The sequence below is a fragment of the Thermothelomyces thermophilus genome, chromosome 3 (assembly GCF_000226095.1).
Source record: "Thermothelomyces thermophilus ATCC 42464 chromosome 3, complete sequence".
Lineage (NCBI taxonomy): Eukaryota > Fungi > Ascomycota > Sordariomycetes > Sordariales > Chaetomiaceae > Thermothelomyces > Thermothelomyces thermophilus.
The window spans coordinates 4,959,397-4,981,164 of NC_016474.1; the positions used below are offsets into that span (position 1 = coordinate 4,959,397).

The 21,768-nt window shown below is 56.2% G+C and overlaps 3 protein-coding genes across 3 annotated transcripts; all 3 read right to left on the reverse strand.

Moving 5' to 3' along the window:
• Nucleotides 1-9,949: 9,949 nt before the first annotated feature.
• MYCTH_2305667 (uncharacterized protein) lies at nt 9,950-13,647 on the reverse strand. The gene has a single exon (XM_003663575.1). It carries the CDS (start codon nt 13,479-13,481, stop codon nt 10,317-10,319), a length of 3,165 nt encoding a protein of 1,054 aa, XP_003663623.1. The 5' UTR covers nt 13,482-13,647; the 3' UTR covers nt 9,950-10,316.
• A 459-nt stretch (nt 13,648-14,106) lies between these two features.
• MYCTH_2305668 (uncharacterized protein) lies at nt 14,107-19,018 on the reverse strand. Its single transcript, XM_003663576.1, has 3 exons — nt 18,772-19,018; nt 14,578-18,527; nt 14,107-14,513 (listed from the first exon to the last, which is right to left on the reverse strand). The coding sequence occupies exons 1-3, from the start codon at nt 18,876-18,878 to the stop codon at nt 14,197-14,199; spliced, it is 4,374 nt and encodes a 1,457-aa protein (XP_003663624.1). The 5' UTR covers nt 18,879-19,018; the 3' UTR covers nt 14,107-14,196.
• A 240-nt stretch (nt 19,019-19,258) lies between these two features.
• MYCTH_2305669 (uncharacterized protein) lies at nt 19,259-21,267 on the reverse strand. The gene is made up of 3 exons (XM_003663577.1): nt 20,514-21,267; nt 19,850-20,450; nt 19,259-19,777 (listed from the first exon to the last, which is right to left on the reverse strand). Exons 1-3 carry the CDS (start codon nt 20,821-20,823, stop codon nt 19,462-19,464), a joined length of 1,227 nt encoding a protein of 408 aa, XP_003663625.1. The 5' UTR covers nt 20,824-21,267; the 3' UTR covers nt 19,259-19,461.
• Between the last annotated feature and the right edge of the window lie 501 nt (nt 21,268-21,768).

The window sequence follows — 21,768 nt, forward strand, 5'->3', positions numbered from 1 at the left end:
TCGCCCAAGCGAGCTCGAACGAGTTGACCCAGGCATCCTGGATCACAAAGAGCCTTGTGGATACAAGATCGCAGTGGAGTGTATTCCCTAGAGTGCACGGATGTCAACTCTCCTTTGACGCAACGCGGTAGCAGTCCCGGACCGGGACTCTTGGGATGGCACCGGTGCCGGTTGAGCTGACCCTCCCGCGCCATACCGCGGCTTCCGCGGCCAATTACGGATAGCTGGGTGAGACCCTTGGCTTGGAAGCTGGAAAGCTTAGGCCAACAACAGCCGGCGGAGTGGCAACACAGGGGCCAACAGGAGCTGAAATAGGGTTGTGGTGAAATGCTTGGCAATAACCTTACCCGGAATACCAGCTGGGTTAACCAGCTCAGGGTACGTATGTACCATAATATGTATCTTCTCTCTCTCTGATTCGCGAAACGCAAAAGCAACCATTGTGGACTGAAATGGGCACAACGTTTATGCCATCTCGGTCCAGCCCATAGCACAGGCGGACGCGATCTTCGGGATCTGCAGGTCACAGACTCGGTTATCCTGTAACGAAGATCAAGGTCCGAACGGGCAGTATGAGAGGCTGGGCTGCGATCAAGACGAGAACGAAGTGCTCAGGCGCAGCTGGTAAAGACCCGGGCGGACGCCTTGCTCCACGGATAATCCGAGGGCGCCTTCTCATGCCGACTAGCTAGTGGAACGACGGCCAAACTGAGCCACTGATGTTCGGTCCATTGAGCAGGCGAGCTTCGGTTGTCGGGAACAGGCAGCCCATGATATAAACCAAGCTCAGATGAACATGCCGAGTCATGTTGATACGACGGCCGCGCCGTTCAACAAGTCAGCGGCTTTTCCACTCCTCGCCCCCCCCTCTCCTTTGATCTCCTTTGATATGGCGAGCAATTTAGGAATCAGGCCTCAACGAGAGACAACCTGCGCTGCGGGAAAGAGGTCGGTGTACCTCAGATGCCATCCAGACATCCAGCCTGATTCTTGGAACAGTTCTGTCGAGTATGGAACCAGCGGCGGCGACACACCTCTGTCTCCGGTGACCGCAGGACATCAAACAAGGAAGCTGGGGTTCCTGTTCATGATACTGCTTGGCCACGAGTAATCCTATCTGTCCCGTCTATCCCGGGCCCTTCTGCGGGCCTCGAGCTGTGGCCCGCGGCAACAACCGGTGGCTGCACTTCGTAAAACGCAGAGGGTCGTGGGAGAACGCTTACCTACCTAGATACCTAAACAGGGACTAGAAGCGGTAGCTCGTTCCGAACGCTTTCGGACTCGTCTTGACTGTCGTGCTCTGCGTCAACGAAGCGATGTTCTATGTCGATCTTCGGTGTGGGTACGGACTGTTTTCTGCGGCTCTCGTGTATCTGCGCGCCCTTGAGTGTAATTACATACGCAGTATGCACCTATGTACTGTACATACAGATGCAGCGTCGAATTGTCCTTTGCGGAAGATATTCCAACTGCTCCAAGTTGCTCGTGGCGTTGGCGCGGTTAAACTAGTGGGATCGAGGGAAATTACTTAAGCGCGAAGATTCCAAGTTTGAGCGCTCTTCAACTTGTTTTCTGCAGCCGCGCCTGCCCAGTTTTGTCAAAATGAAGGTCACCAATTCCCCAAGCTCCTTCCCAATCTGGTACCGCTTTTCCGCGCCACACCTCTTCATGATCTCTCATTACTTTCTTTCATTTTTGAGATGGCATCATAAACGCCGTTGATGCCTGGTAGTATTAACTAAGAATAATGCAAGAGCGAGTAAGGTTGACACTTCCCTCTCGGGGTACGGATCCGTACAAGTTAGGTTACCTGACTACAGCAGTCTCGCTGCCGGTGTTGCGGGTCCTCGCTCATCATTCAACCCTTCTTCAGTCTCCATGCCGTCCTTCCTGTAATTATCAACTCCATCCCACAGCATCACCGCATGACTATGCGTTCGGTCCTGCATCATGCACCAACCTATGAAGCAAAACGTGAACATGGGGGACACACTCAGAAACGGATGAGTTCTGCGAAATCGGAGAGAATGACACCTTGAGCGAGAGGATGCGTTTCGGTGCCATCGCGCTCAGCAAGGCTGGGTCAGTATTTGCGTAAGTAACAGACTGCATCCCGCGAGCTACTACCGGAGTATGGTGGCCCGAAACCTCTAAAGCTGTAACAGCCAACGTTAACTAGGTGCCTTTTGCGCGTCTACAGCGCCTACAGTTGCGCGCGCAGTCTACGGGCGTACAAGCATCTCTAGATTCCACGACCTCCCGCAAACTTCTTGTTAGTGGTGCGGCCTGATCCACTGCCAACCTTCGTGTCGATAACGGCTCTGGCGGCAGCGGGTACCCGCACGATCGTTGCCTTCCTGGTCATGGGTGGCTCAATACCTTACCTACACTCGGCCAATGTGGCGCCCATTGTTCCTTGATCCAGAGTCTCCAGGCTCCCAGAAAATCTGAGGGTGCACAATCTGGACCAGGTCTGGATCCATCCGAGGATCTCGGCACTTGATTCACACCCAGCGCCAACATGTCGCAGATCTCAACCCCCTGTGGCCAAAGTTGTTCCAGAAAAACGAGCTTGAGTCATGGCCAGTGGCTATGAGTTGCAGACGGATGGCTTTGGCGAAGAGTGAATATTAGACCATGAAGGAGATCAACTGACCGTCTTCTCCCAGGGACTGCCCCGTCTCCAATAACCTCTCGACCACTGAAGTACTTGTGACTGTAATCCACATAGGCACTGCATGGCCAGTTCACGCAGGCCCATAGCCTCTCGCCAGTCTCGGGCCAAGCGGTGATGCCTTAATGGATAGCTTCTTTCTCTCACCTATATAAAAGCTAAGGAAGATTCCGGGATTTCCCCTGTAACGGCAGACTTGTGAACGTCGACAGATGAGCCTTTTCAGCATCCGTATTGTCAAGTGACCCTTATCAGGAATCAGCAGACTCGCTCCAGTATCAGTTGGGCCAGTACTACGTCGTGAGCTGAAGGCTCATCGGACACAGATCCATCCCTACGCGGGCAACGGAAGGAGAAGTGGAAATGAAAACCAAAAAATGCACCTTACTGCGTCGATTCGGTACAAGGGGCAATAAGAAGCAGTGTAAACGGAATGGTGCACAAAGCAGTCAGATTCTCCATTGTGTGCTTCAGAGTACTCCGCACTAACATAGGTAGGTATACCTCGGCGCATATGCCAGTAACATGCCTTTAACCGCCGTAATAAGGCCCCAGGTCGCTTCGAGCGTCTTGTCTCCGTCAAACAGACGGCCGCACCAAGTCAGGCCGATATTTGTCCAGTCCCATGTTGAACACGCCTCTTGAATGAAATGTTGGTGGATAATTAAAACGTTCATGTGTTCTATCAGACAAGCCCCGACACGGTATGCTCAAACGTTGCACCAGCGTCTTGCAACCGGGGAGGGCGGAGTTGGCACCGCTCTTCGCACCTGTGTAATCAGGTAGGATGCCGCAGGCTGCCGTCATCTCGTGTCCTTGACCCTCGATCCTGCAGCTGCGCGAGAGACGGAGTAAACTGCCTCAACCAGTTACAGCCATTACACCGTGTATAGTGCTACGCCCGTAGCCAGCATCCCAATAATAGCTTCCCCAACGCCTGTTCAAGCACCCGACATTTCAAGGTGAGCCGAATCGTCTCTATGTATCTGCGTCAGCATCGTGCGAAGCACGAAGTGATTGTTCCAATTTCCTCCTCCTCGATGAGGACTGGAAGTAATTGCAGCCAGAATCAGGTTGTGAGAGGTTGCGGATCAATAGGGAATCTGAGTATATACAGCACTCCGTATCTTCAGGCAATTAGCTACCTAATTAGCTCTGCAGCATCACAGCAATCTGTACGGATTGCGACACTACTCCGTACTCCGTAATTACAGAATACACGACCACTTTTGATTAACTAAGTGGGCCTGGGGGGCCGAAAGCGGTGTAATTAAGGCATTAAATGCATCGGCACTAAGAATGTAGAGAGTGAAATCGGGTGCTGCAGTCGAGAGATCTCAGACAAGGGCCAGGTGGACCACAGCGATGCGGGTATGCCACCCGCGTGTCGAGCATTGCAGAATGTGCTACAGGGATTCGGTGAGGTTGTCACCCGGAACCAGAGCCCTAGCGCCGCACCCCGGGGAAGGAAGAGAGGGGGGGGCAAGCGACCACGTGTTCACTGGTCAGTCACCCTGTCCATGGCTGGCCCCGGACTGAGATCTCTTGGATATGCCACGCAGTCGGATCGTTCCAGACTCCCTGAATAGAGTTTTGTTATTCTTCTCCCCTTCGCTTTCTTTTTTTGTCCCGTGGTTTTCGAGTTTGAAAAAGGATCATGAAGTTACAGTAGTATTCCATAGGTAATTAACTATATGCATCCTTTTGCAGCCTTGGGCTACGCCCCTAACATGTCGAGATTGTGTAAGTCCTCAACGGAATTGGATAACGGAATTGATACCACGAGAGTTGCCTCGTGGTTAAAGCTTATTTTACTCAATGTACCTAGACCATCTAATGTAAGATGTGGTGCATGTGTTTACTGAATACCTACGTAATTATGTACCTGTTCTCCATTCATGAATTAATCGATTCTGAAAACTGAAGAAGATCAACACTAAAAACGGACACACATCACCTCACAAATTGTAGTAAATGTTATAGAGGTGAGGTTTGGCATCTTCACTCCATAGGATTTATAACCCTTCGGTCCACGAACAGGACTTTGGGATCCTTACCCGCAAGTCGATCGTGATGATGCTGAGTCCCTTGGGCTGATGCAGATATCCGCGGTTCTTCCCGCGGCCGACCAACAGAAGGTTACGTATTTCGGCGAAGCACATAGTACCTAACGCAAGCACCCACGCCGCTTGGAGTGCCACAAAGCAGCCTCACCTCTGAAGCGCTACGTATGTATATATAACTAGTAAGTGCATACGCAGTCCCTGCACTTCTTGCAAGAGTCTGGTATGTAGTAATATGTATGTACATTGCGTGCTGGTCTGAAGGAGCGGCTCTGGATCTCATCTCAACGGATCGAACGACAGGAATTCCTAGTCTCGTGATTCGCGCGTCTACACAGTAGCTTTGGGTGACTTTTGATTTGTGCTGAGTTGTTTCCGGTGGCTTGCGGAAGAGGGGGGGCACCGTTGAGCGGTCTTAGTGGTAAACGGTGATTGCGGTAGTCGGTCGGCTCCTTTCTTCATCGGGAAAGGTGTTCCGCCGCCCAGGAGACGCAGGACAGCGCGCAAAGAGGGGAGTTCTGGCTGTCATGTTGTGAGCTAAGTAAGCGAGAAAAGCAGGTGCAACAAAGCAAGATTACCGCCGAGAGGAGGCCGAAAAAATAGGAAAACAAATAATAAAAACGGAGACTAGAACCAATCACTACTGTGTAAATAATGACCGTATGAATGCAAAGGCAAGAAAACCACCTGATGCTAATTTCGACTCTTTCACCCTACGATCCTTGTGCTACTCACTTTTGACCCAGGCTTTCGGGGATGGAGTGTATATTTTCGCACATGTTCGGTAATTAGATACCCTACTTTGTATCGGTATAAACAAACGAAATGCCAAAGACTTGTTTTGCCCCGCATGTTTTCCAGATTCCGTATAATACATCCACACTAGCGAGTGCATACACTACTGGGAGTAGTGTAGTCAGGGGCCAAGTTTTCAGCGCCTGGTGCCTATGTCTTTCCTTGCATGTGGGTTTTGATCGGCACCAGGGGAGCTTTAGTGATCAAACGACCCTTTCTTTTTCCACACATTTCCCTGCTCGCTCACGATCTCCCCGCCCGATTTCAGAGTACACAACTCCGGAGCATTCCGTACACACAACACTAGGGTTCGAAGTACGGTATATATTGTACGGTAAGCTCCTGTGGGCGTATCACCGATCGACTACGCTACACTTATTCCAGTGGTTCATACATATGCGTGGACGTTCAAGACAAGAACTGCAGTGCATTATGTTATCTGGTTCTGCACCAAGTTGGAGCAGTCCAATGTGCATCCCAATGTACCGTACACACGCTAGCCATGGTACCCTGGTCAGGCTGATCTACCACACCTGGCGTGGATTTATCTACCACCCTCTGCGCCGCAGATTGGGCGGCAGCTGCATTGATCGCCGACCGGATGAGCGGACCAGTCCCGATGAAGACGATCCCTCGCTGTTCCGATCTTTGGGCGGGTATACGAAGTATAGTGTACTAGTGTAGAATGTAAGCAGTACATGCAGGTAACAAACGGACAGTAATCCGTGGTTAGTCCAAGCTTTTTGTGTGTGCACTATTTCGTACAACGGTACGGAGAGTTTTTTTGGTGCCATGTAACCCGTACTGTACAGGTGCTGGGCAAGTCGCGGGACGGTTCCTGAGCTTTCCTAACAATCCCAGCCTGCAGCCCAGATTCATGAGACTTTTTCCTGGCCTACCGTTCTCCTCCACCTGCTTGTGTAGTGTACTGTAGCAATGTCCTGGAATGGTGCTGCATATATGCAAATAAACGTTGCACTTACACATTCCTACCCACACTGAAAATATGAACATACGAAGGGGACAGAGAGAATTTGGCCGTTCCCGTTCCGTGGTGTGCTGGACACGTGTATCCGGTGGGCATTTTGCCCCTGGTGTCTGGGCCAAAATTCTGTCAAGTCATTTGGGCTGGGCGCAAGTTTATCGGTGGGTTGGCGCCTCGGCCGGCGCCGATCTCGCTTGGGGTGGGGCAGACTGACCGCCTGAGACGATCTCAACGGCCCGCTGTCAGACATTTCTCCTCGCGCTCCACTGGGCGACCGTGCTTGCTTGTTTCAGTCTCGTGCGCTACGAAGGCGCGAGTCTTGGTCAGACGGTTAGAGGACTCTTTGCCGGTTATATATGTATATTAAATGCTGGTGCAGTCTCCTTCGTCATGTACATAATTACATTTATCGCAATTTAAACCGTACGTGTAGTGTCGAGTATGTGACTGAAATCCGTACACTGCCTTACTTGTTGCAAGCAGTGGTGTACACGTTGTACTGTGGTACACGTATGTACATACGTACTCCCCCTGCCATCCCGCGCTCCAATCCCCCGTGGCTGAGCGGCGCACCGGGAAGAGACCAGGATGTGCTTCTTTTCTCCCCGTCTCGTCTCGCTGTGGCTTCGCCAAACAACCGCGGTCGCCCTTTACTCTAACGTTAACTTTGCCCTTCTCGCCTGCTAGACCACTCTACAGCCCAAACGCAGGGGGCCTGTTGACAGCCTGCTGAGAGCCCCCAGAGCCATCTCGCAACCCTCCACGCAGGAAACCCAAATGGGAGTCAGCAGCGGAAGAGGAGGGAACAACGAGGAGTGTGATAGCAAATCCACCATGTAATTCGGAGCCTCTCCCTGTGTGTCCGACGAACGATGAGTGGAGGGGAAGAGAGGCCGGTGTGGGCACTGTCAGGCTGCTAGAGCTGCTGATCTCTCTTGGCGCCATCTCCCAATCCGGGGCCCTGGTCACCGATCTCCCGGAGGATATGCGTTCCTCTTCACTGGGACCTCCCTATTTGGGATTACTGCCCTGGTATGCAAGCCTGCTTCGGTCGAGTCCCGCCATGGTCATTCTTGCGCCGCCCACGTCCCGACAAGCTCATCCTGACGAGCTCATCCTGACGAGCTCATCCTGACCAGCACACGTAGACGGAAATTACCGTTTCTCGATCATTTCGCTGAGCTTACTACCTGCAATGTGCGCATGTACAGTACATATACATACATACCTACATCCATACATAATTACGTACACACGTACATTCCCTACACTAATTAATGAGTGATCCAAGGGCGCACATACACAGACACATACTGTGCACCACGTTGCCGGAACACTGTCCCAGAACCAGTTCCAATAAGTGACGAGCTTCGCTCGACAGGATAGCGATTGGACGTTCCAAGGGTAGGGCACAGTGTAATAGAGGCCTGCCCTTGTAAATACTGGCCTGGGCTATCACCGACGCCTCGTCCCCAGCTCCACTTAACCCACGCTGGCCACGACGATCACTCGGACCGCGGGTGGCCAGGTGGTTTTCGTGCCGTGAGTCAGGCCGGAGCAAGATCAGCGATCGGCTGGAGCAAGTAGGCTACCGGGATAGGGATGACGGCAGTCCCGTTCTTCAAACCCTGTACACTAATTATAATTACATGGTACTATGTAGTTCATCGTCAGTGATCCTCGCAAAACAGCAGGGGAAAGGGAAACGAAGGGGTAGGTAGAAAACAGCTCCATGTCACAATTCCTAACCAGGGGACATTATTAACTACGCTCCGGGAACCTGCCATTTGATAATTAATGGATGCCGAAACAAACACGATAAACATTGACAAAATTGAAATAAAAATCAAAATCCAACAATGACTTAAAGTATCCTATTACAAGAGGAATGTCGTAACCCACGGCCCTGCTCTGGTGTCCTTCGGGTTCTGTCTCTCCTGCGAAGAATGCTAGACAAATCAGATCCGTCGCAGGCTCTCACTTCCTGTGTCTTAGAATTCCGCACAACCCGAGCAGGGAGGCATATCCAAGAGCCACATCCCGAGTGCATGGGGAGACAAGAAAGATGACGTAAATAAATAGACAAGTAAATGGAAATTCTCACGAGACAGCTGCGAAACAAGCACTGCCAGGTGCTCTTGCGACTGCTCGATGGTTAAACGTGGGTAGCACCAAGTGAGCATCCCAGTTGAGCATCACCGTTTCCTCTGCGGTGCCGCCTCACTTCGAGCTCAGCCTACAGTAGTACTCTTGCAATGACAATGACACCATCTGTCCGCCTTGCCCAGAGAGTGGCTGGGCCAAACCATGCAGGAGAAACAGCAGCACCGCCAATGAGGCGATGACCGAAGTGTACAGTCCCAAGTGCATATACATTGCATGCGTATAGGTCTGCTACCGCCAAGGTCTGCTACCGCCAGGACTCGGAAGCTCCATGGAACATCCCGGTCGCCCGGCTTCTGGACCGGACCTCCGTCATGACGCCCGCCGTTCACACCGGATGGCAGCACATTCTCTCAGCCGTGGCTCAGGACTCTCGGGCACGTTGCCCAAGAAGGGGGCTGTCGCTCGCAAGCGTAATGTATCCCCTGAGCGTAACAAAACTCTCGCTAGCACGATGATTCAGACTGAACTAGCCGGGAGCAGTCCAAGACCATACCATACAACCGTATTACTGTATTAGTGCTGCGGCTCTCAGCTCTCTCGAGTCTCCCCCTCCACCCGGGCCTTCCTAAGCCCCCCCCCCCCCCCCCCAAACCAAACAAATGCCATAAGGTAAAATAAAATAAGACCCGCTGATTGCTCTCCAGCCCCGATCTGTTGAGTGGGCGACTACCTGCATACTTCACGTCCTCTACGGAGAGTCGAGCAGGAGCAGGCAGGACGCGACAGTGATGGCTCCACAAACCCAACCCCCCCCCTTTTTTTTAGAGAGAGAGAAAGAGCCTATCGCATCAAGCCAGCACGACGAGCATCGATTCTCTTGCGCTGTCACAGGTCTGTTGAGCTGTACTCGCCGGGGTCATCCCATCGGAAAATGCACCCGGGGGGAGCACGCTGCTGCTTGCAGGAACAGCGCACCTGATTATCGGAAACCGGCCTTCCGCGTTCTCGGCCTCCAGAGGCCAGCTTGTTGTCTAAACCTTCCGAGCACCGAGCCCCGATGGAAGGGCCAACCATATGAGCCTGGACAGGGAAGGTTGGGGAAAGAAAGTCGTCCCGGGGGGGCGGGGGAGATGGGGCAAAGTCGCTCTCTGCCAGTGGCGGTGAGGATGTGCCTCTCAATACAAGAGAGGAGAGGGGAAAGAAAGGAGGGAGGAATAAGAGGCGGGCGGGTAGAGAGGAAGAAAAAAGGGGGGGGGGGGGGGGGTAAGAAGCAGGGAGAAGCATTGGGCTGCCTCGTGCTGGCCCCATATCTGCATTACCTGACCAGCAAGGCAAGGTTCTTGGGGTCTCATGAGCATTTGGGTGCTCGTCTTTTTGAATTGCAGCCGCTTGGAACCAAATGTATTGGTCCGATCATTGTTCCTCCTTCCCCCAACCCCCCCGCTATGGGAACCCCAACAATCCAGCATACCAGCACATACCCGCCCAGCCGCAACTTGATCACTCTATCTTTTTTTTTGTTCTAATAGACGTACTGAAAATCAAACAAACAAAAAAAAACCAATATGGAATGATAGTGAAAAGAACGAGGAGAAAATTGGTATAGAGAGGCCCCAAGCAAAAAAAAAGGGGGGGAGGGGTGGGGTGGGAGGCCGCGAGGCAGAGAGGCACCCGACGACAAGAACATGGTCCTTCACCTGAGCCCTTCCAGCAATGCCACCAGCCTATCCCATTCCTCCGTACCCTCCCAGTTCTCCTTGGCCTTGCCCATGACGCTGCGCACCGCGCTCCTGGCCTTGCCCTTCCAACGCGCGCCAATCTCGGGCACAGCCTCACCGTAGTTCTCGAGCATGGATACGAGGTCATCCGTCCGGTCCACCACCACCCTCCACTCTTCCCGGTCCTCCAACCAGTTCTTCCTTCCTCCCTTGGCATCCCCGTTGCTGCCGCCGCCGCCGCCAGCACCACCAGAGTACAGCAGGCCTCCTCCCCCAGAGGAGCCAACGGCCGCGCGCCACGCCCGCTCCGCAGCGTCCACCGCGCCAGCGTAGTCTTCCCTCCACACCCTCTCCCGCGTGACCAGCTCCCAGAGCTCCGACCGCGCCGTCACGAGGGGCACCAGCGTGCTCTCCAAGAAGTCGCACACCGCCCTCTCGGTCGACCCTCGCGGCGGCTCATACACTGCCGCCGCCCCGTCGTCTCGTTGGCCTTGGCAGGTCGGCTTGGTGGTGGTGGTGGCGGCGGTGGCATTCTTGTCCTTCTCTCGCGAGAGCAAGCCCTCGTTGAGCAGCAGCCGCAGGATGTCAATGTCCAGGGCGTCCTCGGTCTTGCGGATGCGCACGATCTGGCGCAGGGCCTGGAGCAGGTCGCGGATGGGCACGGGCCGGAGGCGGGCGGCGAGCGTGATGACGTTGTCCCAGATGCGCCAGTTGTCCTGCGCAATGTTGGCGCCCCGCTTGTAGGCGGCCAGGGATTGCGCCAGGAGCGTTGACGGGTCGGCCCTGCTGCTGCGCTGGGAGGGTTGGCCGGCCGCGGAGGTGACGTCGGCGTTGTCGTCGTCTTCGTCCTGTCCGTCGTCCTCCTCTGTTGTAGTGACGTTTGTGATCCTCTCGTCGGCCTCGCCGCTCTCCGTCTGCTGCTTCAGCTCTTTGATTCGTTCCACGTAGAGGCTGTAGAGGGCACTGCCCAGGTTGCTCCAGGTGCGGGCGTCCTCGCCGCCAGCAATGTTATCCGAACAGGCGATAGCTCTACGGTAAGCCTCCGCGGCCTCCGAGAAGTCGCCGAGGCGAAGGCTGATGTCGCCCATGCGGTTCCACAGTTCGGAACTCAGGCGGTTGACGGCAACGGCCTTTCTGTAGGCGTCTCGTGCCCGTTCCAGGTTCTTCTGCTGCAGGTAGTACTCGCCCAGCGACTTCTGTGCTCTCGCAAAGCGGTGGTTGGAAATCTCCCAGGCGCGCTCGTAATGTGTAGGATCATTTTCGAGGTCTCCCAAGATGCACCACAAACGCGGCGCGCTTGGCGGCGGCGGTTGACGTTCAGGGCCGTGGTAATCAGCCTCCTTCAGCTCCTCCACATCCACTTCCTCATCATCTGCCTCCCCCGAAGGGGCTTGATGCTCTGCCGGCATCCCGGTGGTCCTATGGAACAACCGCCATCGAACAACCGCTTTAGCCTTTGCCTCGCCGTTGCTTCCGCGTCCGTCCTCATCGTCCTTGGCCGCATTGCTGGCAAAGCAAAGCGCAACCTCGGCCCATAGGCGGAGGCGCTTGAAGATCTCGAGGGCCGAGACCAGCGACCCGACACCAGCCCACGCGTAGGCAAGCTCTGACTCAAGATGCCACCTGGGCGGCGAGCTCAGGGCGTGGATATGTTCTAGACGGACCCGCGCCGGTGCTGACTCGGTTGGCTTTGGGGCGGGGAAGAAGGACACCGGCTTGTTGGCGGGCTTCGACGCTTCCTCCCTGTCTGTTGTGATCTGGATCTCCGGGACGGCGGTCTCTGGCTCTTTTGCGTCCGTAGCTTCCTCGGCTGGCTGGGTCGTGTCGACAATGACTTGATCGACGAGAGCTTGCATCTGTAGCACACCCCTCTCCACTGTCCTGCTCCGGTGCACCTCGATCCTCGAACGGACCAGAAGAGCGTGCGTGTAGATCTGCCAGTTGGTTGCCTTGTCTGAGATGACGCGGACGGCAAACGGCAAGACCTCCTCCGATGTCAGGCTGTCCGCCGGAGAGAAGGCGTCCTTCAGAGTGGCTTCGGCAAGCAGGATGATCTGATCCAAGGGCGACAATTGCGGTTGCTCGTCGGGCGCGAGGTCCCTCAACGGAGCCGGCAGTTCGGCCTTTTGGTCCCCCTCGCCGTCTTGCGGCTTCTCCTCCTTGGTGAACTCGACATCCTCCAGCAGCGTGTCGTCGTTGAGCGCGAGTGCTTGCGGTTTGGCCTGCTCACCGTCCGCCTTGAGCCCCTCCCCGCTCTTCGCCAACACCACAAGCTGGCTGGTGCTCTTCTCCTGAAACCGGGTCCTCTTGCCGAGAGCACCAGACAGGGCGTAGACAAAGCCGCTCAGCTCGGACGCCCTATCCAGCGCCTCCTTCGCTTTCCCGTCTTGCCCCAGCATGATGCACACATTCGCCTTCTCCACCAAGAACTGCACCTGCTGCAACCCGCTCCAGTCTCCTCTGCCGTCCAGTAGTATCTCTCCCGTCAGGTCCTCCAGGCCCTTCTCGATGGTGTCTCGCAGGCTGGGCACATCACACCATTGCGACGCCTTGTTGAAGACGGACCCCGGGCCCAAACTGGGCTGCGTCAGGAGCTTGTAATGCCAGACGTGCACTCGGAGGGCGAGCCACTTGGCAGACCTTTCTGCCCCTTCCCCAAGACCTGCCCCGTCTACCACGCCCTGCTCGCTGGTGAGAAGATGCCTCGCGAGGCAGAAGACCTCGACCATGGGCGCGTGTTCGTAAACCGACACGCCATCGACGTCCAGCGACCGCAGACACGCCTTCCTCACAGCCGTTTGTCCTCCGGCAGTGACATGGGACCCTGAGGCACTGCAGAACCGCTGCTGCAACCTTTCCAACCTTCCCTCCTCCAACACCGGGCCGGTGACATTCCCCTGGAGGAACGCATTCAGCGCCGCCAGGGCAACAGCAAGACGATCCCGCGCCGACACCGAGGCCGTTGCGCCTTCGCTCGCCTTCTGCTCAACAGTCGAACCGTCGCTCTGGTCTTGTCCTGCCGTTGGTGTCTCGGTTTGAAGAGTTCTGACAAACTCGGCGATAACAAGATCCGCCGGCTCGCTCAGCAGAACGTCAAGGTATCGCCCTGCCTTGAGCCAGTCGGCGAGAGTGGACTCCATGTTCTCTTTTTCTGGTGCAATTCTTCGAGCAATTCTTCGAGCTGCTTTTAATTTCTTCTGTTTTCTCCGTTACCGAGACAAAGGCAAAGTCGCGGATTTTTTTTTTTCTCAAATAATTAGAGGCAGAATGTTCATCCATCCCGCAATTGAAGGCCTTGACTGCCTTCGTTTCCGGCAGTGACTGACCGAGTGACTAATAAGTGATGGAGGGGTGGTTTAATTTTCTTCAGGCATGGAATGTGAAAGCGGGGCCACTGATGGCGGGGTCGTTCAGCGATTAGATAACGGTGGGAGCACTCTGTAAGCACCAAGTGTGTACATACATATGTACATACATACTTAATTGCGCACCCTTCCATTTCATGACCAATGCCCCTGTACGGAGAATTACATATAGACGTACCAAGAACTACCTGTGGCCCTGTTACATCCTTCGACAACATGCGAAGAGAGATATGCAAGAGTATGTGTACGTACATGGACTTCGCTATCATTCTACACATAATCCGCTTTACCGCGCCACAGTGCTCTTTTGAGTACTCCAACATTTGGAACATGCTCTCGCTCGGCAACGGCACTCTGCAAGACAACTTCTACCCGGCCCGCCCCGACCGACGAGAGGCTCTGATCAAGCGCTGTGCAGCTCATCGTCCAAAAATGGTTCTGCCTGCCCATACACGTTCCAATACACGTGCCAAACAAGAAGCAGATCAGCCTATTTCTTGCCCTTCTTCTTGCTCGGAACCACCCTGAATCCAGGGATCTCGTCCTTAGCGGCTGCCGCGGCGCTCGCACTGTTTGCGCTGCCCTTCTTAGCCACCTCGCTCCAACCGCCGTTGCTGCTGTTTCTGGGGTCGTTGGCCGCACTGATGGGCTCCTTCTCGACAATGCCCTTATCCGCAAGCTTCTTGCGCCGGACAAATTCTTCCGCAAAGTGGCGTCCATCCATGGTGGTACTGTACCCGTACACGGCTTCGGCGAGGAGCGAGGGGTCCAGGGGCATTTCTAGCAGAATGACAGCAAATTGCTCAACTGGGGACACGTTATGTTAGCACGCGCGTGTGGCAGCCACGATTTCGGGACGGAAAATACTCACTGTCGGCGACCCCAATAAGGCCACGCGCCAACTCGCGATGCACCCACTTCTTGAACTCCTCCATGGCAAGGCTCTTGGCGTCTTTGAGCGACGTCTGAGCCGGCTTGGCCGGAGCCTTAACAGTGGCAGGGGAGGGAGTAGTCTTGACATTGCCCACGCTTGAGGACCGGCTCTGCGCGGCGGCAGGTCCCGTAGGAACCTTGAGCTTGCCACCGGCACCGACAGTCGCCCAACCGCCGCCCTGGCTGGGCTGAGCGGCCACGGCAGACGCCATGGGGCCGGGCGATGCCGACGTCTTGCCGGCCAAATCGGCATACCGCTTGCCCATCGAAGGAACCGGAGTCGTGCTTGACTGGGCGGCAGCGGCCGCCTCCTTGGCCGCCTTCTGCTTCCGCATCTCCTCCTCCCGCTGGATCTCAGCCAACGTCTTCTTGGGAGCGCCGTTCCCGGAACCGCCCGCACCCATGGCGTTCTTGAGAGCAGCGGGCTGCTTCCACGGGCTACCGGCTGGCGCGCCCACAGGAGAACCGGTACCCCAGGTGCTGGTCGCCGGTAGGCCAGAATTGGCAGCGGCAGCAGCCGCCTTCTCGCGCTCCCGGATGGCCGCAGCTTCCTGCTCCAGGGCAGCCCTCCTCGCGGCAGCCGCTGCCTCCTCTTTCTTGGCAGCCTTCTTGGCTTCTGCCTCCTGGATCTCCTTCAGGCTCGGACCCTTCTGGATGCCCGCACCGGGCTGCGGTGCCCAGGGAGCCGTAGGAGGCGGCGCGAGGGCGGCCGCATCTGAGCTTGTCTCCGGGGTTCCCGATGCGGAGCGTTCACCATATCTAGCCGGCAGGTTCGAAGCCGGACGCTGGGCAGTGGGGGCTGCGATAGTCGTAGACTGCGCCGGCGGGGGGAACGGCATGGGAAGGTCCGAACCCGCTGCCGGCTGAGACGACTTTGCGTTGTCCGCCTGCGTCTTGCGGACCTTCTCGGTAAGCGTGAGCTCAGCTTGGGGTTGAGCCGCCGTCTTCTTCTCGGCAGGCTGCGAAGTGGAAGCGGTCGTATCTTGCGCGAACTCGGCGTTGGCCTGGCTGACCGCCTGATTCTCGGGTCCCTCCGGTTCTTTCTTTGCCTCGGAAGCTTTAGACTCGGCAGCAGCTTGCTCTGCATCAAACTGTGCCCGCAACTCGTTAAACTGTTCGAGTCGCTCCTTGAACCCTTCAGGATCCTTCTGAAGCTGATCAACGCTGGGCAGCTGACTGCGCAAACTACTTGTCGACTCTCCGACGCGACCGCCAACAGCTTGGGAGCTAGGGAAGTTACCAGAGAGGCTTCCAGCCGACTGCATGCTCGCCAACATCTGGCGCTCGGCAAAGTTCAGATCCGGGGCGAACAGGTCAGCATTAGGCCCAATGGGACCCTGAGAGGGGCCCGGCGCCATGGCCGCGGCTGAATCGAAGAACCCACCGGCAGGGGCGATAGGGCCGAGGGGATGTTGCGGCGTCATTCCGATCGGGGACGTCATACTGCCAAAGCTAGGCTGGCTCTGAAGGCTGTGGGCGCTAGAATGGTGATGCAAGGCCCCGGGCTGGATTGGCGGCAACCTGCCAAACGCGGCGTGATGCTGAGCGAGCTCGCGCTGGCGAGCATGGAACATCTGCTCTTCTTGCTTCCGACGCTCAAGCTCGTTCTGCTGCTGCGCCGTGAGCGTCCGCCCGAAGGATGGGAACGCGCTTTGAAGCGGTGGGACAGCCTCGGAGGAGTTTCCCCCGAAGGGTCCAGCCGAGGGAGGAGGTCCGTGGGGGATGCCCATTTGGGGGACAAGGAAGGGTTCCCTGGAGTTTCCGATGCGCCGGATGAGTTGACCGAGAGGCTCGAAATCGGGATCCTCGAGACGCTTGACGCGGAGGTCCGGGGTAAAGAAGTTGGCTTTGTACCAGTCGTTCATCTCCAGACCACTAAACGGTCCCTGCATGGTCCCCTGTGGATCCAGGTAAACCCAGCGCATTCTGTCGGGCATCACCATGGTTCTGACGGGAGTGGGGTCAGAGGACTGGGTGGTCGGGAATGATGCTCCGCCGGCGGTGGCGGCAAAAGACTGCGCCTGGGCCGTCGAGGTGAGGCTGGGCTGAGCTTGCTCAGCCGTCGAGAACGGCGACCGGGCGGACTCCGATGTCGAGAAGAGGTCTTCGAAACCGCTCCTGGTCGACCTTACGGGGCTGCCTGTGTCACGCTGCAGACCCATCGTGCCACGACCGATGGCACCCAGTGGGTTTGCCTGGCGAAGATCGGGAACAGAGTCACTCAGTTTGTCCTGGTCATGAGCATGCATCTGGGCCTGCATGGCCGGGGGGAACAGAGACTCGAGCTTCCCACGTCCCAGCCTAGAAGCGCTGGGAGGTCCAAACACGCCGCCGAGCCCGCCGAGACCGGGGGACGGAAGGTCAGTGAAAGGAGTGAGGAAACTGTTCCCGAAGGCATGCTGGAACGGCGCCCGCTCTCGGTCAGGAGTGCTGGCTGTCGGCCCAGCTGGCCAACCGGAAAGGGGATTAACACTGGCGAAACCCTTGGCCCCAACACTTGAAGTCTGGCTCCGGTCGCTACCATCAAAGGGCGCCGCACCGAGAGACCGGGGGAAAGTCCCGAAATTGGACTGCTGGTCCGATCCAGGACCTGGCTGACCATGCCGATCCCCGTCGTGTTCTCCACGGCCGTCATCATTCCGATCAGTGGGGCTGCGGAACGGGTTCGTCTCAGAAGGGCTCGCCGGGCCATTGCCGTCTCCCTGGTTCCCAAGGTTTAGCCCGGCCATGCCGAAGTCCCCGGCGTTGCCCTTGACAGGGGTGTCGAAGACGCCGCCACGCTGCTGCGGAGCAGCAGTGGTCGGCGGGCTGTCGTCGTGCCCCCCGCTTAACATGGCGCCACCCGCAAGGCCATCGTCATTTGCGAAGGGGTCGGTATCCGTACGTTGACGAGGGCGCCAGCTGGGAGCATCGCTCGGCTTCGAGCCGGAATTGTCTGTCGAGTCCTTGGGAATAAGGTGCGCAAGGCGACTGCCGCCGGTGCCGAAACGCTTGTCACCAATACCCGGCGTTGGGAGAGCAAAGTTTCCGAACGCGCCGATGCCAGAACCGGCCGGTGTGGAACCTGGTACCCAAAGCGAGCTCTGGGCCCCGAAACCCGAGGTGCCGGTCGGATTACTGCGCGGTAATCCGAACGGCGGGGGCCTGGTAGAAGTTGCATCACGAGCACTCGCATCCTCCTCCGGCTCGTCGGATATGGTTTCCTTCGCCTCGGTACTCTGTCGAGGGAGCCACGACTCGTCGCGAGCGAAACGGTTCGCTGTCGGAGATGCGGTCGACCCCCCCGGGAAAGGGTTCGTATCCGTCGTCTCTCGTCGGCGGGTGCCTGGCCGGGAGGCGGTAGATGGCGACGAGGTTTGGTAGTTGGCTTGGTTTCCAACGCTTACCGAGGTTTTCCGCCCGTTGACGCCTCCGGCCCCCGAATGACTCCCATCTTTGTTTTGCTGGGGTGGTTTTAGAGTCGAATTGACATCGGTGGCGAACATCTCCCGCTCCTCTGGCGACATGTCCTCAAAACTGATGGGTTTCACCGTGCCTTCCGCGTCCCAACACACGCTCGGGTCCTGCGGCAAATGAGGGGAATCTGAAGACTTGCCCCAAGGACGAGCATGGTTCCCATTCATTTGCGCCGGGTTCCAGGTGGGCATGAGGATGCTCGACGTGTCGATCTGAGACGGGTCGAAATCGTTCTTGTAAATCTCCAACAGCTCCTCCCTGGTATAGCGAGGAGGGTTCTGAGGATCGAAGGAGGCAGACTGGGAGTTCGCAGACGTTTGAGGGGGGTCGGCGGCCGTCTGTTGTGAGGCGTCTGTCGCATTCGCGGAGGAGGACTGGTTGAACGGGGTGGTAGACGCTCGGCGGAAGGTTCTGGTGCCGTTCGAGCGAGGCCTATTGCAAATTTCAGCACTGGTTTGGACCGCGCACCATGAACGACGGCCGATGGGTTTCCGCAGGTGTTCCGGAAGAAAAAAATGGACATCTATGCCTCTGCAGCCACAGATGGGGAGAGGGGAAAAGGCTTGTTGACTTGACAAGCAACTCGGGATAGCTCGACGGTCGGCCGAGAAAAAATTGTGTGGAAAAAGAATTGAGGCAGGAAACACAGCGGCTGGCTGCAGGAGAGCGAACTCACCATTCACCACTTCCGGCTCCGCGAGAGAAATCGCTTCGTCCGCTCGCTTTGGAATCGCGGTTCTGGCCTGCGGCGGCGGAGGCAAAGCTCGATGTTAACTGAGGCATGGCGAGGTCGTGCGGGCAAAAAGCCGGGGAGAGTGCAATTTCCGCAAGATGAAGTAGGCGATGTTGGTGTTGTGTTACAGGTGTTAGTGGCGATGGTAGGTCGATTTTGCGTTTCAGAAGGCGAGAATTCGTGACTGGGCTGGCTGCGAAGAGACCGAGCTTCCCTTTTTTGCAAAGTTTCGACGAGGTCGTGGAAGGTTGAATGCCGAGCTAGGCCCACCTGGGCAGAAGCGTGACCTATCCCGTGACTCCCGGGCAAAGCTTACCATTAAGCACAGTCTAGCACGGTGTGGGAAAAGCCTGTGCCCTCACAAAACCTCCTGAACAACACTGTGCGCGTTTGTTGAAAGTGGGAACCGCAACCTCTGTACGGATACGGAGTACGGAGTACGGATACTGCGGTTTGCTCCAATTTGCAAACATGACGTCTTCCTCATCTTTGAACCCCTCCACGCCGTCTCAATTTAGGATGAACGAGCCATTGTTCCCCAGTGTACCCAGACAGCAAAGTCCACGACAGCTGCCGATTAAGCAACCTCTTATTTATTTATTATTTTTACCTCCGCGCAGCCAATGAGATTAGCTATTTGTCAGGAACTTCCCTGACACCAAACAGAATCATTTCATTCGACGGCACTGCGTTCTCATCGACTAGTTTCTCTGCTGTTTCCCCGCCCGCAACAGGCACTCGGTACTCGAACCGCTTACCATTGCCCGGCGCCCTACCATCCGGGAGTGCATATGGAAACGGCAGGTATTCGGGAAGCAGGCCCAGCTGCCGCAGGACTGTACCTTGATCCCAGGCGATGTGCTCGTGATAGAGGCGGTCGCCGCGGATGTTGACAACGCTGGTGAACGGAATGCTCAGCCGTTTGAACGTCGGGGGAACGCCCGGGATTCTGACGAAAGGTGAAATGAGTCAGCACTGCGTCTCCCAGCACGCCGCGCAAGACCAAGGAGAGAGATCCTACAGCCAGTCAATGACCCGATCATGGGTGCAGTTGAACAGAAACTCGTCAACGATCCGGTCGATCCCCACCGTCCGGCTGACCAGCTCCAAGTTGGCGTCGTTGGGGTTGCTGAAGATGAAGTGGTCACGGTAGAACGTCGTCAGCTTCGCCTGTCCGATTCCCCCGGTCAAGGTGGGCACGTGGTTGACGTATGGCTGATCGACCATTGTGGCCATGGTCTCCTCGACGCTGCGGTCGGCGAACTCATAGCGTGTGTGCTCGTCCCAGATGGCCTCGAGGTCAAAATAAGGACCTCCCATAAGCGGTTTGAGGAACGACAGCGAGCGCGTATGAGCCACGGCCGCAGCACTCGCGCGATAGTCTGCGTGAGCTGGGATGATGAAAAACCGCCCAGCTCCTGGGTACGAGTGAATGGTGAGGCCCTCAGGCCTCATAGGCTCGCCCGATGGCCTGTTCGTGTTGCCCGGTAAGTGTGCAAGCACCGGGACGGGGGGTTCAACATCTGGGCAATCTCCGTAAAAGACAGCGCCGACGATCGCTGTCAGGCTTCTGATGGCGTCAAGGAGCAAGATGTGGCTGGCCGTGTTCTCGTCAGGTATCACTTGCCCCCAGCCTCGTCAGCACAAGACATCTCGTAAAGGCCGACGAGCATTCCGTTAATTACCAACGAGACCGAACTTTTCCCCCGAGCATTCCGGTAGCTTTTGCAACTCCGCAACGGCAATACCGACTTGGCTGGTGATGCTGGACCCGTCGCCAATACGGACCTGAGCAACAGAGTAGCCCTCCTCGGCCCATTTCTGGAGCGGCGGAGGATCAAGTGTCTTCTCATGCGAGCTCAAGTCGAGGTTCTTGGAAACAACCAACACCAGGCCCGGACCGTTTCCCCGGCGAGAGAGCGGGGGTTGAATCGAAATGTCCGGTGTGACCTGGACGCAAGTCGCCGAGGGGCGCTGTGTGCTAGGTACGCTCATCTCGATTTTTGTTCCCCTTTGGCCTGATCAGCAGCTTGTGTCTGGCGAGGCGGAGGTGTTGAAGGCAAATTTTCGATTCTAATGTCTGGCTATATGTTGCTCAACCGTCACCATTGCATGAGGGATCCCTCCGCATCGGTTTGCGGATCCTCCCCTCCTTTGTGTTCCCCACCTTTGGCAAACATCGGACGTGGAGTTCCGTTGGGAGGTTCGAGCCATGCAAGCATTGTTCAACTTGGGTTTAATTAGTGTAGGCTCTGCTCTGCAATTGGACCTCATCTATAATCATCTGTTTGGCACTCGCCTACATACATGCAACCATGTAGATAGATGGGTAGAGTTCCTCAAGACTATTCAACCTCCTACAAAGCAATAGTCCACCCCTCCTGCAAGAATGAAATGAGCCGCCAGGATGATTGGTCAATCCAAACTATTCTACCCCGGATTAACACCCTGAGATTACTGCAGGGTGATATGATGTTCCAGTGTTTCTATTCTGGTAATTACACGGTGTATCCAGGGACACAGCTGTACGACACAGCCAGTCGAGTGCGCAAGCCGCCGTGTATCTTCGAGCAGCCCTTCCAACAGTCAGAGTGCTACTCCCGGCATGTCGGCGGGTAGAGTTTGTAGCGCTGAGTACATGTTGCTGACGGTCGAACCACGCTCGAGGTCAACAAACACACCCTTGTCTCCGTTCTGTTCGGCTTCCGCCGCCGATACCACCGCCTCCGCTTCCGTATTTTTGGGGTTTCATTTCTCCCGTGTCCCTTCCTCGAGGCGTTCCAAAGTGGCAAGGTCGGTCTGCGCTTTTTCATTCTGACCAAAGGACCTACTTTTGAGAATGTCGGATTACACCTGTCTAATACCCTCAATATCTTGGGGGCCGTATTAGCCATTTCTTTGATTTCGGCGACGGATTTTTTGTCGCTGCGGAACCTGTAG

Coding starts and splice junctions, on each gene's coding strand:
- MYCTH_2305669 (XM_003663577.1), bottom strand. CDS start 20,823: ATGAGCGTACCTAGCACACAGCGCCCCTCGGCGACTTGCGTCCAGGTC. Junction 20,451..20,513: donor GGAAAAGTTCGGTCTCGTTG/GTAATTAACGGA, acceptor GCTGGGGGCAAG/TGATACCTGACGAGAACACG. Junction 19,778..19,849: donor GATCGGGTCATTGACTGGCT/GTAGGATCTCTC, acceptor ACCTTTCGTCAG/AATCCCGGGCGTTCCCCCGA.
- MYCTH_2305668 (XM_003663576.1), bottom strand. CDS start 18,878: ATGCCTCAGTTAACATCGAGCTTTGCCTCCGCCGCCGCAGGCCAGAAC. Junction 18,528..18,771: donor GGAGCCGGAAGTGGTGAATG/GTGAGTTCGCTC, acceptor AATTTGCAATAG/GCCTCGCTCGAACGGCACCA. Junction 14,514..14,577: donor CCTTATTGGGGTCGCCGACA/GTGAGTATTTTC, acceptor ACGTGTCCCCAG/TTGAGCAATTTGCTGTCATT.
- MYCTH_2305667 (XM_003663575.1), bottom strand. CDS start 13,481: ATGGAGTCCACTCTCGCCGACTGGCTCAAGGCAGGGCGATACCTTGAC.